Source organism: Rhincodon typus, chromosome 20 (genome assembly GCF_021869965.1).
Source record: "Rhincodon typus isolate 14 chromosome 20, sRhiTyp1.1, whole genome shotgun sequence".
NCBI lineage: Eukaryota > Metazoa > Chordata > Chondrichthyes > Orectolobiformes > Rhincodontidae > Rhincodon > Rhincodon typus.
This window is the reverse complement of record NC_063351.1, coordinates 30,632,357-30,647,564: the sequence shown is the minus strand read 5'-3', so window position 1 is coordinate 30,647,564 and position 15,208 is coordinate 30,632,357. Positions and strand designations below refer to the sequence as shown.

Here is a 15,208-nt window from a genome sequence, read left to right as displayed (position 1 = left end):
GCGGCCATTTCCACCACTTCTAGTGGGATACCACCACCAAAGACATATTCCTCTCCCCTCCAGTGTTAGCCTTCTGCAAGGACAGTTCCATCCGGGACACCGTGGTCCACTTTTCCTTCACTCCCAACACTCCCCATGGCACCTTCCATATACCTGCCCATTTATTTCGTCCCTCCTCAGTATCCAAAGGCCCAGCCACACCTTCCAGGTGAAGCAGCACTTTACCTGCACTTCACTCAATCTAGTCCACTGCGTTTGCTGCTCACAATGTGGTCTCCTCTGCAGTGGGGAAACGGATGATCACTTTGCACATCATTTACCTTTGCAAAAAAATCCTGTGCTTTACCCACTTATTGTTTACTCCTTACCCATTCCCTCCACCCTATCCGGCATAAAAAACAACTTTGTCTTAGCAACTATCAGTTCTGACGAAGGGTCATCTGACCCCAAAACGTTCACTCTGATTTCTCTCCACAGATGCTGCCAGACCTGCTGAGCTTTTTCAGCTATTTCTATTTTTGTTTCTGATTTCCAGCATCCGCAGTTCTTTCGGTTTTTATAAATCTAGTTTGACAGGTTTGGTCTTATATATATTAAATAGGCAGCGAATTTAGCACCGCAGCACTGCTGTGATTCAAATGATTGTTTTATTTTGGAAATGCACCTTATATGGGTATACCTCATTCAACCAAAATGCAACTCAACTTTCATGATTTATAATCCTTCTAAAAAGTTTATGCCACTTGCTAAAACTTTAACCATATTAGGGTATAGTGGGGTCTGGAGCAGTCTCTTCAACCTAACAATATCTGATGAATTAATCAGGGGTGCATGAGAATTGATCCGAGCTGGGAGAGACCGTTTCTCGTCAATACATTGAGGCGTCAAGCTGTTTGCCATTTGGAAAGAAGAGCAGGGGGGAGGGAAGCTGGGGAGACTTTGCCAGTAACCCAGCCCTGGGTTACTGCAGTTCGTGCACAGCAATGGGTTAGTAATGCGGCTTTATCATCTCGCCCAATCGTCTTCACAGGAGCAGAGAAGCAGCCAGAACATTCGAGCCTCCTATTGCTCACTGCTCCCAGATCAGATTCTAGAGACTTTCCAGTGCAGCCCTCTGCCTGCCCGTGTCACTCTATAAATATTCCAGGGGAAAGGGGAGAGCGGACTAACCATGGCTCAGTTCACCATGCCCGGCTTTACAATGAAGAATTCTCCGAATCAGGCGGCCAGCGGCGGCGATGCCCTGCCCCCGGGCTGGGAGATCAAGATTGACCCTCAGACCGGCTGGCCGTTCTTCGTCGATCACAACAACCGGACGACAACGTGGAGTGACCCGAGACTGGATCTGCCGAAGGTCAGTGCTGTGTGTCGTCCCCCACCCCCCCCCGGAGCCGGTTTCCGAGCACATTCTAAGGAGGGGCTGTTTGTTTTTCTCTGTGTGTGTGTGTAGGTGGGGTGGGGGTGTGTACGTGTGCGGGGGTGTCAGTCTTTGACCCTGGAGGGTGTCTGTAGGGAGAGGCTGCAGTGTCATTACAAATGCAGGTCAAGCCTTTCTCTCTGTGCAGGGGTGACAGGGGACACTCTCCTCCCCAATTTCAGTCTTTGTAACAAACAGCCCGATTAACAAAACAATCCCTCCCTGGAGTTGGGATTGTCTCCTGCAAAGGGTAAATGCCCCATCAGACACCTTTACTCAATCCATGCTCCCCCCGCCCCCAAATCCATTTTATTTCATTTTTGTTTTAAATGAGAGATGAGGCTAAACCAACATTGACAGCAATTTGGCCCGGAACAAAAATGGCATATTGATGGTGTCAGGGATGAAGATTGGGTTTTGGGATGACGCACTGCAGTCCGATCTGATGAAACATCGCCTGGTTAACCTTTAACTTTCGGCCTGGCCAAGGTTTGGAGGAAAGGGGCGACATTTGCAGCGTTATATGTGCAAACCCACCCCTCTTACTGTGCTTCAGTTTCTCGGATCATTTACCCCTCCCCCCTCCCAAACAAAATAGCAGGCCCTAAGTTTGAAATCCGAGCAAGATTTGGGTCTATCTGAGTTGATGTCGAACTAGCTCAGTCAGGGCCTGGCAGCTGGGCACCTTGTTTAGCTGCCTGAGTCAGTTGTCAGGAGCAAGTTTGGAGACATGAGGGATCTGTGGAGCTGTACAGCTGTCAGCTGTTAAAAACGCTGGTGGTGACATCCAGTACAGCTCGTAGGCACGTAGGGAAGTTTCTACCATGTGAAGTAAGCTACCAGAAACTGCTTTCCTTTTTTTCCAGTGCTCGTAGATTTGCTGCTCTTTCCGCATGTACTGCCGCCTTTAAATCCACCTGCAAAATCGGAGACATGAAACAATGCGTTTCAAGGCAAAAATAACACTTGAGCTAATTACAAAGAAAAGTGAGGCAACAGATTTTAATTGATGCTGATCTGAAGATCAGATGCTGATCCTGTCACACTTATGACCAGGATACATAGCCAGGAAATGTGCATTTCTTGTTTTAACATATATTGTAGCCTAAGAAAAATGGGCAAAGTTGTGAACAGTTGATGGAAGCTAAACAACTATGCTCTCCTAATCTTGTATAAACCAAGTTTTAAAATAATGTTATTGTACCTAAATGAATTTGTGATAACCTAAATGCTGAGACCTGCTTTTTAAAAAGCAAAATTCCAATATTTTGTCCCCTGAAAGATTTTATATCCCCTGGTAATAGGAAGATGGTGCATTCAGGGTCATGAATGCTTTTGTGGCTACAGTAATCAAGCTCTACAGGCAAGGCTAGTTAAACAAGCTGAGCTGGTCTGCCTCCATTTTTGCTATCTTTCGGGTAGAATCCACCGTGTATTGGCTCAGAGATGAACAAACCGATCAGCAGCAAGTTCTGGGAACAGGTGTACCTGAGCTCCAACTTTGAACTGATTAGGAGTCATGTGCTGAATCACTGAGCTGTGAGTTTGGAGAATGTTTAACTTCTGAAGCAGTTGAAGCACATAGTTATTATTCTTGGCTGACTTTCATATATTGAACTAACCTGAAATTCACATTGAAGTTTGTGCACTTATCCATTTCCCATTTAGTCTCTGGTTTCTTTGGGAGTGTTCGCTCCAGTGTTGGAGCAACCCCTGTTTCTTCTCTTTTTTTTTTCTTTTTAAGTCTAATTCATCTTAAATGTTATAATTCACTTGGATTCACTTGTGGTAATGCTGCAAGTTAATAATCTAATTACTATTTGAGTGTAAACAATTCCAACCCCCTTCACAATTCTATTAAGTTCAAGCCTTTAGAGATTTAGGTATAAGTGGCTGTTAGGCATCTTTATGGTCAATGATGCTAAGACGTCAATGTGACCTACTACAGGACAGTAGAGGACGGAATCTCCCCTATGATTCCTAAAAGACTGAGTCATTGCTCTCAGCTTGAAGGGAGACTAAAAGGAGACATTTGCTCAGAGGAAGGGAAATTGGAATTGAGTGCACATAGATCACTCTTTTACTCTGGTTTGAACAACCAGCAGGGGTGACTGGGAGCTAGTTTGTCTACCAGTACTGTTGAGAGTGGTGAAAGCAACCCAAAAAGATTAAAAGTAAATTAGAATTAAAACTTCAACCTGGATAATAACAGCATATGTGCTAAATAGTGACTTCAACATAGAAGTGTCCCAGAGTACTTTACAGATAGAGTTTTGAAGGGCGAAATTATGAGGTCAGACCATTACTCTAGTTAGTGAGATGAGTTTTTTTTTTGGAACTTTTTAAAGTTGAAGAGAGATGGAAGTATTTTGAAAATGTGTTTCGCACAGCAGGACAAATAAGAAAAAGCTAACATTATTGTTAGTGGAGGGAAGCACACAAACTGAAATTCAGGGACTAGAGGGTGTTGGAAAGAACATTTAGTTTGTCACAACTGCAGAAGTTAAGGTGGCATGGTGCCAAAGGAACAGGGATTGGTCATTCAACTTATTTGTTGTTCCATCACTATACACTTAAAACATTGCAGATCAATAACTCAGCTCAATTTATCTGTCATTATTCTATATCTCTTGATATGTTTAACCAACAAATATCTATTGATCTGGATCATGAATATTTCAGTGAACCTATAGTACAGTACTTAGACTTTTGGGGCACAGATTTCCAATTTCATTTCAGCAACTAAGTATTTTCAGATTTCTCTCTTAAATGGACAAGTTTAAAATTTAAATGATGCTGACTTGTTGTGGATTCCTCCGATAAAGGAAGTACTTTTTTTTATTCATTTACGGGATGTGGGCATTGCTGGCTAGGCCAGCATTCCTTGCCCATACCTAATTGTCCAGCGGGCAGTTAAGAATCAATGACATTGCCCTGGGTCTGGAGATACATATTGGCCAGAACAAGTAAGAATGGCGGTTCCTCCCTAAGGGTCATTAGTGAATCAGATGGCTTTTTCTCAACAATTGACAATGAATTCATGGTCATTGTTAGACTCTTAACTCGAGATTTTTTTTTAAATTCAAATTCTATCAGTTGCCATGATTGGATTCAAACCTGGGTCCCCAGAACATAACCTGAGTTTACTTTCTCTTATTCTAGCTTACCAAAATGAATAATGATTTCAAACCCCTCAATTAGATTGCCAATAGCCATCTAAAATCAATGAGATACAAGCCGAGTTTATAAAACCTGGTTCCATAATTGACCCTTTAGAATTGGTATGAAAGTGGCAACTCTGCATATGCCGGAAAGCGAATGATATACTCCAGTTGGGGTCTGACTAACTGAACGTCCTTCACCTCATTAGTTTACCTAATAATAGCCCAGCCGAGTAAGGCTTTGTGGGATTTGTAGAGAAAGACAAAACTTGTAACACTATTGCATTGGACACAGGGAGACAATAGAGTTTACTTAGGACTGTTTGACAAATTGGAATCAGAACTACCTCAAAAATTAATCAAAAAAGTTGTTTCGAGCATAGTGTTACTTGTATTTTTACAATAATTTTACATGGGTTGTGAGCATCAGTGGCAAGCATTTGTTGCCCATCCAAATTGTCCTTGAGAAGTGGTGGTAAGCTGTCCTCTTAAAGCACTGCAGTTCCCCTGTCGGAGATATACTGCGGTGCTGTCAGGAAGGGAGTTCCAGGATTTGACCCTAAAACAGTGAATGAGTGAGGATACTGTTAAGTCAGGATGATTCATATTTTGGAGGGGAGTTGCAGTTGGTGGCCTTCCAATGCATCTGCTATTCTTGTCATTCTAGGCGGTAGATAATGTGGATTTGCAAAGTTCTAACACTGGAGTATTGGCGAGTTACTGCAGTGCACTTTGTAGATGTACACACTGCTGCCACTATGCACCCATTGTGAATGGAGCAAATGTTTAAGGTGGTGAATGGATTGCCAATCACATAAGCCGCTTTGTCCTGAATCGATGAAGCTTCTGGAATGTTGTTAGAGCTGCACACATCCAGACAAGTGGAGAGTATTACATCACACTCACTTCCAGTGCCTTGTAGATAGTGGACAGGGATTGAGAGTCAGCTGAATTGCACAATTCCCGAACTCTGACCTGCTTTTGAAGCCATGTTCTTGATATCATTGGTCCACTCAATTTTATTACCCCCCACGATTTTGGTGGAGGATAGTTTAGTGATGACAATGTCATTGAATGTCAATGGGGAGATGGTTTGCTTTTGTTGGAAATGATCTTTGCCTGACACTTCTACAGCACAAATGTTATTTCAGATGTTTCATCTATAAAGAACATTCACATGATTAATGTAAACAGTAAGTGCTATTTGGGCATTGAACCTCATTGTGACATAATGCTTAAAATTGAACTCAACATTTGATGTAATTTCTGAGGAATGAGTGAATCTTAAAGAAAGAATTTAATTAAGGACATGCCTACTTTTGTCATTATCATTCAATATAGGAGCAGCAGTGAACATTTGTAGAGGTGTATGATGTGATGCTTCAAAAATGTTGCCTTGTCTTGCCAGTTTCCAGCAACAGTATATCTAATGACCCAGGATAAAATCATAACTGTCACCTGTTATTTTACCCTTGCACCATGTGAAGACAACTACATTTTACCATTGTTTTTATTTGTTTGGTTTACACCAAGAATCATAAAACCTTTTATCTGTGCATTTATAATTTTAAGTGGCTAAATATGAAAAATAACTAATTATTATCACAGAGTCTGTTTACCTCAAAATGCTGCAAGTTTTCAATGCTGGAGAAATCGTTAATTAATCCAAAACTGATTTTGAGCAAATAAATCAATTGCTTTCCCAGACATTATGAAACACATTTACTGCATATTGTTTCTTACTAGAACTTAGTATTTTTTTAATTCATTATCTGACCTATCTTCTTGATTTTTAAATTGTTTTCAAGCAGACTCACATGGTCAGTACTGCAAAGTGGGGGCACAGCATTAAAACATGTTGGAAGTATTCATTAAAGTCATGAAAAATAGGATGGATTTGCAAAGAAATCTCATTTTAGTTTACCTTTGTTACTTTAGTTGTTTACCTTTGTTCAGTTGTTTCAAAGATTAAGTGGTAGATGAAAGTTCTATACTTGTGTTTTCTATTTCTAGGAAAGGCAAACATTTTCCAATGGTCCTTATCCATCAGGGTATCACCAGTCATCACAAGATATCCCAAAACAACAACATGGAAAGGAATTTGGCTCAACTGGTCCTCAGCTCCGTCCAGGCTACATTCCCATCCCAATAATTCATGAAGGAGTTCCTGAACATCATCAGCAAAAATTACGCTATTCACCTCAGCAGCCTGACTTGCAGAGACTTAAAACTGAAGTCCGGGCGCATTCCCCAGTACGGGCACAGTCTCCGTCCAGGCTCTCAGCACGAGCTGAGTCTCCATTTGAAGCCACACATGCTGATAAACAAAGTGGACAAGCATCAACAGCTGCCACGAGCCAGACGCCTGGCTTGCAAGGGTCAGAGGTAATTTGTCTACTTTTCTTAAGGTTTTATTTCATTCTGAAGTTGCTGCTGTGTGCTAGGCCCAAATGACAGGATTAGTCGGAGAAATAGAAGAGACAAATAAATCAAATAGCTAGGAATCTGAACTTAGTAAACAAATGTGACCTTTGCATAAAATGTTCAAAAGCTTTGTGTTAATGGACTTATAGTCAAAGTAAATGCTACTTTTGGTATAACACTTTCTGTATTACAAGGCAGGTTACAAATAAATCAAATGTTTTCCTTCCAAAAGGCTAATTATGAATTTATCTTTAGGCTGTCATGTTCTAGAGACTAAAAATAGCTGACTCATGATGTGATATTCTTGTCTTTCTTCTGTTTGCTCCAGGTCACACCATGTTCCATTAAGAGCTTTACATTCTTGTTGTACATTTTAGTAGCTATATTTTAAATGGAATTAAAGTAATCCTGTAAAGAGATAAATAAAAAACAAAAAGTGAAGCAAGTTTTTATTTCAGATCAATGTATCATGCCTTGTTTTCATCAGAAACAAAAACAGAAATTGCTGGAAAAACTCAGCAGGTCTGGTAACATCTCTTCAATTTCTGTTTTTGTTTCTGATTTCCAGCATCTACATTTCAATAGTTTTTTTTGTTGTTTTCATCAATCTGATTTATATTATTCTTTGATAGGGTAATTGCAATGATTACTATTGAAAAACTAAAATCTTTAATAACAGTAACAATCTTTCCTTATTTCAGAATTCACAGTCTCAAACCAGCCCCCAGACATTGCCACCTCAGCAATATGGCCGGTCAAGCTTAGGAAGTTCCCAGTTGCCTTCAGGTTATATTTCTATACCCGTGATCCATGAAGGAAAAGGAGTAAAGCCAACTCAACAGGTATATCACCCTGCTCACCAAACTCAACACCCGACCCAGCAAACACAACACCCTGTGCAACAGGCAGAGTACCCAACCCAGCAAGCATACCAGTCTGATCCACGTGTACAGTATCCTTCACAGCCAACACCAAGTACAAGCCAGCAGCAGCAGCCAGTTGTCTACAGGATTTCTCCTGAAGACTGGGGAACAAACCGAGCTGGTGCGCCATCACCATTAAGAAAGGCTCAGAAGGGAGCATCAAGTCGTGAAAGCTCTCCAGCGCGGATTACTTCACGTGCTCGTCCACAGTCACCCATTTGGACCAATGCAGGTGTGGACAGACCACAGGTAAGTTGGTATGGTTTGATAAGCACGTCTTGACATGTAGCATTAATAATGCACTTCAGCATCATTAGGGGCATGGATAAGGTGAAAAGTAAGGGCCTTTTCCCCAGGGTCGGGAAGTTCAAAACTAAGGGGCATATTTTTATGGTGAGAGGAGAAAGTTTTAAAAAGGACATGAGGGGCAACTTTTATGCAGAGAGTGGTTCATGCGTGGAATGGACTGCCAGAGGAAATGGTGGAGGCAGGTACAATTACAATGTTTAAAAGACATTTGGATAAGTATGTGAATAGGAAAGATTTGGAGGGATATGGGCTAAATGCATGCACCTGGGACTAGTTTAGTTTGGGAACATGGTCGGTGTGGACTAGTTGGACCAAAGGGTCTGTTTCCCTGCTGTATGACTCTATAACATATTTGAAACAAAACATCATTTTAAAAACATGCTAAAAGTTACAGTAACAAGAGAAAGTTGAACATTCGACCTGTATACACATTTCTTATATAACAAACTAGGAAAATGTCACTTTGTGCTGAAAGTTCAATCCAGTTAGGCAGCTACATCCTCACAAAAATAACGTTGAATAAAACTGTGGTGAACTGAATGCCTTCAATGTAGAATCACTGCAATGTTTGGACTTCAGTATTATTGTGGTCACCTCCCTGATTTCAAGCAGAGATTGCTGCATCTCGCTGAAACATAGGTAAATTACAATTTTGTGTCACTGTTGTAAAAGCTATCATTTCACAATGGAGAATTCATGGATTGTGTTTAGTGAGACTGCAGCATCAAATAATGAAAATAAATTCCTGCACGAATATAGCATTGCATTATATCGACATTTTTCAAAATATTTTCCACCATGGGTTACTTTTAAAGCACAATGATTTTTTGCATAAAGGAAATGGCACTTGAAATGTCCTAAGCTGTCTGTACTGCTCGGAGACTCTGTACAAGAAACAGAGAATAACTATAAATGAAAACTTTCAGCTATAAAGGGGCTCAAAATAGCATACAGTTGGATCAGAATCTCAACTGGGAGTCAGTACTGAGCCTTCTGTGATTTTTAATAAACAATTTAAAATATGTTATCCGAATGAAAATCTCCAAATTTGCAGATGACACAAAAACAGAATGCTATGTAAACAATCAATCCCCAGATTTAGCAGAATCGACCTTTTATTTAACAGAGCCAATAGTTGGCAGATCTAGTTCAGAGATCGAGACAGACTTTTAGAACTTGCATGCTGAGCTAAATAACAAATTGACTTCAGCATAAGTCTGTGATTAGGTAGTCACATCTTTTGCCATTTTCCTCCTCTGATATTGCAGGAGTAAAATCACAGTTTCTGCCTTGTGCAGATCACAGCAATGCCATCCTTTTATGATGCTTTCACTCTGAATCTATGACTTTTTCAGCTGAGCAGCAATAGGAGCTTTGCAGAGCAACAGTTATCTTCTTGCTGTGTAACGTTTATAAAATGAGTCAGGTTTATCTCAATTTGCTGAATTATAGGCAGTCAGACATAGGAAGGATATTATTGCACCTAAATAATACTGCAGAATTGGACATCAAAATAATTGAAATTTTCAGGGATCTAAGGTTATAAAACTTCAAATTGTATCTTAAAAATACTTAATGTGATCTGAATTATTTCATGAGAATTAAAAATGGGATTGACAGTACTGATTCAGCATATTTTTCAAGATGGTGAAAATTCAAAAAAGAGTGGTCATTGGTTAAAAATCAAGAAGTTAGAAACAAATAAAGGAATATAGCCAAAATTGTTTTATCTCAATTGTAACACACTTCTGGAATAGGCAGGAAAGGCTATCAATTCTAATGGGAATGATTCCAAGGATGGATTGATGATAATGATGAGAAGTTGGGTTGATCAGTTTTGGCTTGTGTTCAGTAGCCTTTTTTTTAAAGCAAGTTGGAGGCTATCGGGCAGAAAATGGAAGAAAGTGTAGAGATATTTTGCACAACACACTTGAAAGGAGTCAGTGTTAGTTTGGCCATCAATGGGTTAGTTATAAAGCTCGGAAATCCGAAAATACCACTGCCAAATCATTCACTTGATGAGATTCCCCAAAATTATTTGCAAGTGCCATTTGAAATATGCAGAAAGTAATGAAAGCATAAGAGAGTGAAGGTACTGTATACATTGAGCTAATTACCCATGCAATTCCCTTCCTCAATTATTACAGGTTCCTCAGCAAAGAACACAGCATCAAGAGGCACCCAGAATACAACAGGAGAACAAAGCTGATTCTTTTGGGTCCGAGCAATCTCCAGCTTATATCCCTGTTGAAGTCACCAGGCAGCAACCATATAAACCACAGCCTAAGACTGAAGGGAAAGCTCCAACCATTGCAGAGAGCAGTACCCAGCAAGAAGAGGCTGTCATCCCTGACAAGAAAACCATACCCAGTGAAGAGACTGAGAAACACCCTGGTTTGGTAAAAGTAGAGAAAATTCTTCAAAAGGTCCATAGGCTTGAAGAAGATGTAAACTTATTTGAAGGAGCGGGAACAGATAAACTCTATCTGATGATTGAAGAGTTACTGACCAAAGAGCTATTGGCCCTTGATTCAGTGGACCCTGAGGGTCGAGATGATGTGCGACAAGCCAGAAGAGATGGTGTTAAGAAAGTTCAAAACCTTCTGGAACGGTTGGAACAGAAAGCCAACATGGACCCAGAAGTGAAAAGCTTTTCTGAACCCCAGCCAGGAATAACTGAGAAGTCAATTCAAATGGATTATACAGAAGGTGACAAAAAGTGCACAAGAATTGATGCACAAGAATCAAAAATGGAAACTGACCAAAGTGAAATGAACCCAGGAAAGCCTGGTGATGCTCGCGACATTAAAGACGACACTTCGGCTGATAATGAACATTAGACCTTTAACATCAAAGTGCACCCTTGAATCGTTTTATAAATCGTGTTGAGATGTTTTATGAATGCATGCCATTGCAAACCTTTTCCGTAGTTTTGTGCCCCAGTATTCTTTATCTGTCATCAATACGTGGAGAGAAAATTACGATCAACAGAAGCTTATGGGTTGAACAATGCAAGTCTTTGATTACTTGTAATCAACTTTTTAAAAGGCACATTCATCTTGCTGAAGAGCTGAAACACATGTTAAGCATGCCCCTATGTTTTGCATTGTATTTAATCCACTATCTCCCTTAAGATTAACTTAGCCAAAATAACACCATGTGCCACATGATGGTGAGTTACAAAGCCTTATAAACTGCAAGAGTACTATTTAAGTACAAAAAACACATTGTATTGCCTCTGAAGTAAATGTGTCAGTTTAATCACTGTTGGGCACTTTATGAACAAATATGTTGAAATGTGTTGGACATTGAAGTATGAGTTTTATAGATATAGAACGGTTTCTATAATTCTACAAAGGAAGCAATAAATTCAGATTGCATTTGCATTGTGTACAATGTTTTTTGTAAGCAGCAAGAAGTCAAATTTAATTTTAAGCTTAAACATGTTGCTTACTGAAAGTAATGCATTTTAAAATGCAGATAATCTTAGTTTAAGTTTTGAAGACTTTTAAAGTATATGGTATTCTAGTATTATCTTTCAACTGCAGTCCAGGCACAGATGTTTGTTGATACCTTTGGGCATAAGATCAATTTCATTTGATAATACATTTTGTTTACAAATGGCATTGGTCACTGTACGTCAGACTCCTGCCTGTGCCACTGGTGGGAACAATGCAGAGTACAGGTCAGTGATATTTGTGTAAGTTGAGTGTTGGCAAGAGTTTTTAACGTCACTGACAAATTTAAAAATCTGTTTGAAAGACAGCCTTTTGTAATGAGAGAGAGCTTTAATAGCTACATTTTAAAGCTTGATAATACACTTATAGGACGTTGCAGTAAGACATATTGTAAGATACGCCATTGATACAAACATTTGAAAATGTTTTAAACAAAAACAGAAGTTGCTGGAAAATCTCAGCAGGACTGGCAACATCTGTGGAAAGAAATCTGTTAACGTTTCGGGTCTGGTGACCCCTCTTCAGAACCCTGAAAATGTTTTCTGTAGCAGTGACACAATTTTAGGTAAACTTGAAAGATGAAGGTTATGATACTAATATTTACTTCTGCCATCCTAAGTGGATGTTCAGTGTAAGAAGTATCAACTTTATACACAATCCCCAGTCTCTTTTATAGACACACATCCTAAGGAAAAATAGCTAACGAGCTGATTGAGTCTGCAGTATATTTCAGAGATATTTTATTGTTTAGCAATTACTGCCTAAACAAATGTAATCAGAGACAGAAATCTAGTAATAAAATGGGTAATAAATCGTGGGCAAAGAAAGATACTGGAGTACGAGCCCCAATTTTAAGCAAAATCTGTTGGAAGATTATTTAAAATGAAAGCGCATTTTCCTTCATTTTCCCACCCCAATATGGCTGTTTGCAATGCTTTGAATGCCAATGGGTGCTCTAGCTAAATGCAGGTTAACCTCTGATCACATTGGAGCCCAGTTTACAAATTTAACAACGTATGGATAGAGCAGCCAAGGCCAGAGGAGACTCTGTATCATGAGTTATTTATTTGCTTCTACATTTTGTGTAAGCCTGGAGGATGGTTTGACAAAAAGGGCGAAAATACCACAAAGTCCTGAGGCTTGAGGAATGTGTAACCTCGTGAAAGAACTCCAAGCCCCGCAATGCCTTGGGTCTCCTGTTCCTTTTCCCACTCCTTTCTTCGATCCCATCTCTCTGCTTTCCTAAGAGCCTTTCAGTCTGATGCCTGGTGGCTGTTTCTGACCACCATGACTTTAACAGGAGCCCAGTTGTTTCTGGGTGATTTTGGTCAGGAGGTCGGCAAGCAGATTGCGAATGAGACGCAGCTGTTAAAACCACCCGAAGCTGCCTGCTTCCAGACAAGATGGCTGTGCTGCTTTCCAATTCAGCTATTAAGTAAAGGCCTTTCTTTCAGGTCAAAAGATCTCTTCAAACCTGACCACCCTTATTAGAAGACATTGTTAAATTGGGGAGGGTACAGAAAAGATGTACCAGAATGTTGCTGAACTGGAGGGTTTGAGTTATAAGGATAGGCAGGAGAGTCTGGGACTTCCCTCCCTGGAGCGTAGGAGGTTGAGGGGTAACCTTCTAAAATTTATAAAATTATAAAAGGGGCGTAGATAAGGTGAATAACAAGGTCTTTTCCCTAGGGTGGGGGAGTTCAAAACTCAGGGGCATACTTTTAAGGTGAGAGGAGAAACATTTTAAAATGGACCTGAGGAGCAACTTCTTCACAAAGAGGGTAGTTCATATGCGGAATTAACTGCCAGTGGAAGTGGCAGATGCAGGTACAGTTACAACATTTAAGACATTTGGACAGGTGCATGAATAGGAATGGCTCAGAGGGATATGGGTGAAATGCAGGCAAAAGAGACTAGTTTAGGCTGGGAAACTCAGTTGGTGTAGACTAGTTGGACTGAAGGGTCTGTTTCCATGCTGTATGACTCCAAGCATAAACGTTTCCACTTGTTATTGAGAAATGCATGGTTTATGAATTCACAGTCACTTAAAAGAAATGCAGATGAATACTAAATTAAAATTGCTCGGCAATAATTGTTTTTAAAGCATGTATATTCTCAAAAATAATGCAATATCATTAAATCACAACACAATCCATAGTCATGCAATTTGCAGGTGACGCAGTTGTAATGTATTTGGCACATAGCTCTTCTCCTATCCCAGACAGAAGTGTCGTGCCAAAAATCTCTAAATGGAGACAGTGCCTTTTTTAATAGAAGCAAATGCTGTTTTTGCAACATGCAGCACAGTAATTTTTCCACTTATTCTTCAAGCACATGGGCTCAAATAACACTGAAGAAATAGAACCCATGTTATTTATATAAATTAGCGTTACATATATACAGGTGAAGGGGCATCAATTGGATAATTACTTGAACACATATAAAAAGGAATGTATTCACACTGCTTGAAGAGTAGAGTTAAAAGTCATACTCTGGCATTGTTTCACTCTCTGAATAAATTTAAAACTGACTCAAGCTTGGCTTCAGATCTTCCTACTTCATCAACTCTGTCAGAAATTTAACACCACATGTACCTATCCACAATCATTTATGTTACACTGCAGCATCCCTAATCTTTCATATGCATAACCAATTCCAACTACATACCCAGAAAAAAAAGAGCTACTTCTATTTTACTCTTTGTCACAACTGACTCTTTAATCTGGTTTAATGATTTTATGATAATTTTACTTCTCAAAATAACAAAATTGTTGCAGTTAAGAAGGAGGACACTTGGCCCAGCAACAGCTACTTTTAAACTGAGACATACAGAGATGATTGAAGTGTTTGAAACTTTTTCTTCACGCCTGAGTAGCATAAGTCCTACTTTTTCGTTTGCAATAATTCATCATAAAACAGTGAATGCAGGAAATAATCAGCAGGTCAGACAGCATCTGCAGAGAGATACAGAGTTACTGTTTCAAGGCAATGACTTTTTGTCAATAGTCAACAGTGCAGTGGTCCAGCAAAAAGGCAAGAAAAAGCGGAGAGAGCGGGAATGAGGGAAGTTCCGTGACGAGATGGGAAGCAGGAGACATTAAATGATGAAAGGGATGATGATACAAGGTGAAAGGGGCTGGTAATGGAACAAATAGAGAAACCAGTGGGTCTGGAGGAGGTATAAATATGAATAAGTCATTATCAACATCTGGCACCTAGGACAGTAGTTGAGATCTGAAATTATTGAGCTCAATGTTGAGTCCAGGAGGCTATAAAATGCTTAATTGAAATGTGACGCTTTGATTCACAAGTTTCTGCTGAACTCCATTGAAACAGTGTTGTAGGCCGAGGACGTAACGTGCTTTGAGTTTTGTTTGAAAGATGTGATAATAGACAGTGTATATGGATGCCATGAAGACAAATATGCCCAAACCACATCAACAATACACCACGTACTTGCACCTCTCTAGTTTTGAAGTGCTTTCCTTTGACCCTGTTAAGAGCACTCGTATTGAT

The 15,208-nt window shown here is 39.8% G+C and overlaps 1 protein-coding gene across 1 annotated transcript; it reads left to right on the top strand.

Moving 5' to 3' along the window:
- Nucleotides 1-855: 855 nt before the first annotated feature.
- bag3 (BCL2 associated athanogene 3) lies at nt 856-11,618 on the top strand. Its single transcript, XM_048609115.1, has 4 exons — nt 856-1,354; nt 6,592-6,963; nt 7,704-8,174; nt 10,382-11,618. Exons 1-4 carry the CDS (start codon nt 1,172-1,174, stop codon nt 11,072-11,074), a joined length of 1,719 nt encoding a protein of 572 aa, XP_048465072.1. The 5' UTR covers nt 856-1,171; the 3' UTR covers nt 11,075-11,618.
- Nucleotides 11,619-15,208: the final 3,590 nt, after the last annotated feature.